The following is a 2,155-nucleotide window of genomic DNA, read 5'->3' as shown; positions in this document are numbered from 1 at the left end:
CATATATATAGTACATAAAATACATAATATAGTGTACAGAGTATATCACTTACGACTCATTGATGGGAAAAATGCTTTGCTTTGTTCCCAATCAACTATTTTCTTCCAACTGAAGTTTTGCTGAACAACTTCCAGCTTGACTGAACCTTTTTAAACCTCAACTAAAAAACACAGATACTATTTTTACAAAGTTTTCCAAGCAAAACATTCTACTGTGTACTTATAAAGCAGTGTGGTGTGTGATACTGCACATTTTGGTTGATGATACCAAGTAAATATAGGGTAAGCACCTACTACCTATTAAATATGAGAGCAGCATAAATTACCGTATGTTAAATCTAAATAGGGCTGACACGATTAGTCGACTGGTCACGATTATTCTCGACTATTAAAATTGTCGACTAATTTAATCGTTGACATGTCCTTTTTTTCTAACTTTGTTTTTCTCTCCAAACTGCTGCGGCACCATCTACTGCCACGTCTGCCTTTCTGTCCTTGACACACATGCACAGTAGTGGTAGTTAGGGCTGCCACAAACAATTACTTTTATAGTCGACTAATATAAAAAAAATACATAGTTAGAAGAAAATGATGCATCTATTATTAAATTAGTCATTGGTGATTTTAATAGTTGACATAATTGTGACTAGGCGACTAATCGTGGCAGCCCTACTATTAAACAAAACTAATTTAATAACCTGTATGTTGAGATAAAGCCCTTAATTTCTGCAGATATATACATAGATGGATACTTAAATATCCCCAAGGGGAAACTTGTTGTGGACATCACAAACAAAGCTGCTTCTACAAATACACTACACAACAATAAATATTAAAATGATAAATAGATACTTTAGCTTTTTAGATGTCTTTTATATAATTAAGATATGAGGTTGTTCCTTCAGATTTATCTAGTTTTATTTGACACTAGTTTGAGTTTATTTAGACCGCGGTCCTCTCCCTCCCCTCCCAGCAGCAACCATGGCTCATTTCGCCAACCACGGCCGGCTGCTGCTGCAGCGCCTCCATCAGCAGCGGGAGATGGACTTCCTGTGTGACATCACCATCATGGTGAAGGACGTAGAGTTCAGAGCTCACCGCAACATTCTGGCCGCCTTCAGCGAGTATTTCTCTGCGCAGGCCGAGAAGGGGGAGGAAGTCACCAACCTAGACCCTGAGAAGGTCAGCCGCTACTCCCTGGAGAAACTGCTGGAGTTTGTTTACACGGGTCAGATGAACCTGAGCAGGTGAGCTCGCAGCGTTACTCACAGCTTTGGGTTGTTTTGGATTGAAAAGAGGGTTTTTCTGTAAGGGTGACGTGTTTTTCTGTAAGGGTGACGTGTTTTTCTGTAAGGTTGACGTGTTTTTCTGTAAGGGTGACGTGTTTTTCTGTAAGGTTGACATGTTTTTCTGTAATGGTGACGTGTTTTTCTGTAAGGGTGACGTGTTTTTCTGTAATGGTGACGTGTTTTTCTGTAAGGGTGACGTGTTTTTCTGGAAGTTTTAAATGTTTTTCTCTGCTTTCAGCACCAGACAGGTCGCTGTGCGGCGAGCTGCTGTCTTCCTGGGAATGTCCGAGGCAACAAAGTATCTGGAGGAGGGTCCTCAGTGGTCCGAGCCCAGCGATACGTCTCGTTCTGAGGTGGACAAAGAAGCCGGGGGCTCCCCTCCTAGCCCCGGCAGCCCCTCCTCCCCCCTCCCCCTGTCAATCACCGCKGTCTGGCACGCCGCGGAGCAGGAGGGCAAAGAGCCCGAGTCCGAGCCCCGAGATGAGGGGGCGGAGTCTGCAGACAGAAGCGATGAAGACTACACMCCGAGGAGCGTGGGCCGGGGCCAGGGGAGGAAGAGGGGCAGGAAACCCAAGAGTTTCAGTGGCGATCAGGTGGAGCAGGGGGGCTCCGCTGACGGGACCCCTAAAGTCCAGAGCTACAGGGGGAGGGGCAGGCCCAGGGGGCGGGGCAGAGGGCGAGGAAGAGGAGCCTCTGCTACGCCTGCAAGTGAAGATTTACTCCAGGAGGACTCAGACTCCAGCGTGAAGGACTTCGGAGACGCCTCTGCAGACTGGAGCCCCTCCCAGGACAACGATGACGACGACCCCCCAAACAAGAAACCCAGACTGAGCACCGGAGACGGCCGGAGGGGGCGGGGCCGGGGG

General features: G+C 47.0%; 1 protein-coding gene across 1 annotated transcript in view; it reads left to right on the top strand.

Moving 5' to 3' along the window:
- Positions 1–531: 531 nt before the first annotated feature.
- The window catches only part of mynn (myoneurin), a 7,195-nt gene continuing 5,571 nt past the window's right edge, over positions 532–2,155 (top strand). The window contains exons 1-2 of the mRNA XM_014027761.1: positions 532–1,247; positions 1,528–2,142. Coding sequence (XP_013883215.1) covers positions 982–1,247; positions 1,528–2,142 — 881 coding nt within the window. The 5' untranslated portion in view covers positions 532–981. The remainder of the gene's footprint in view (positions 1,248–1,527; positions 2,143–2,155) is intronic.

Source organism: Austrofundulus limnaeus, unplaced genomic scaffold, assembly GCF_001266775.1.
Source record: "Austrofundulus limnaeus strain Quisiro unplaced genomic scaffold, Austrofundulus_limnaeus-1.0 Scaffold681, whole genome shotgun sequence".
Classification (NCBI taxonomy): Eukaryota; Metazoa; Chordata; class Actinopteri; order Cyprinodontiformes; family Rivulidae; genus Austrofundulus; species Austrofundulus limnaeus.
This window is presented reverse-complemented; position numbering and strand designations above follow the sequence as displayed.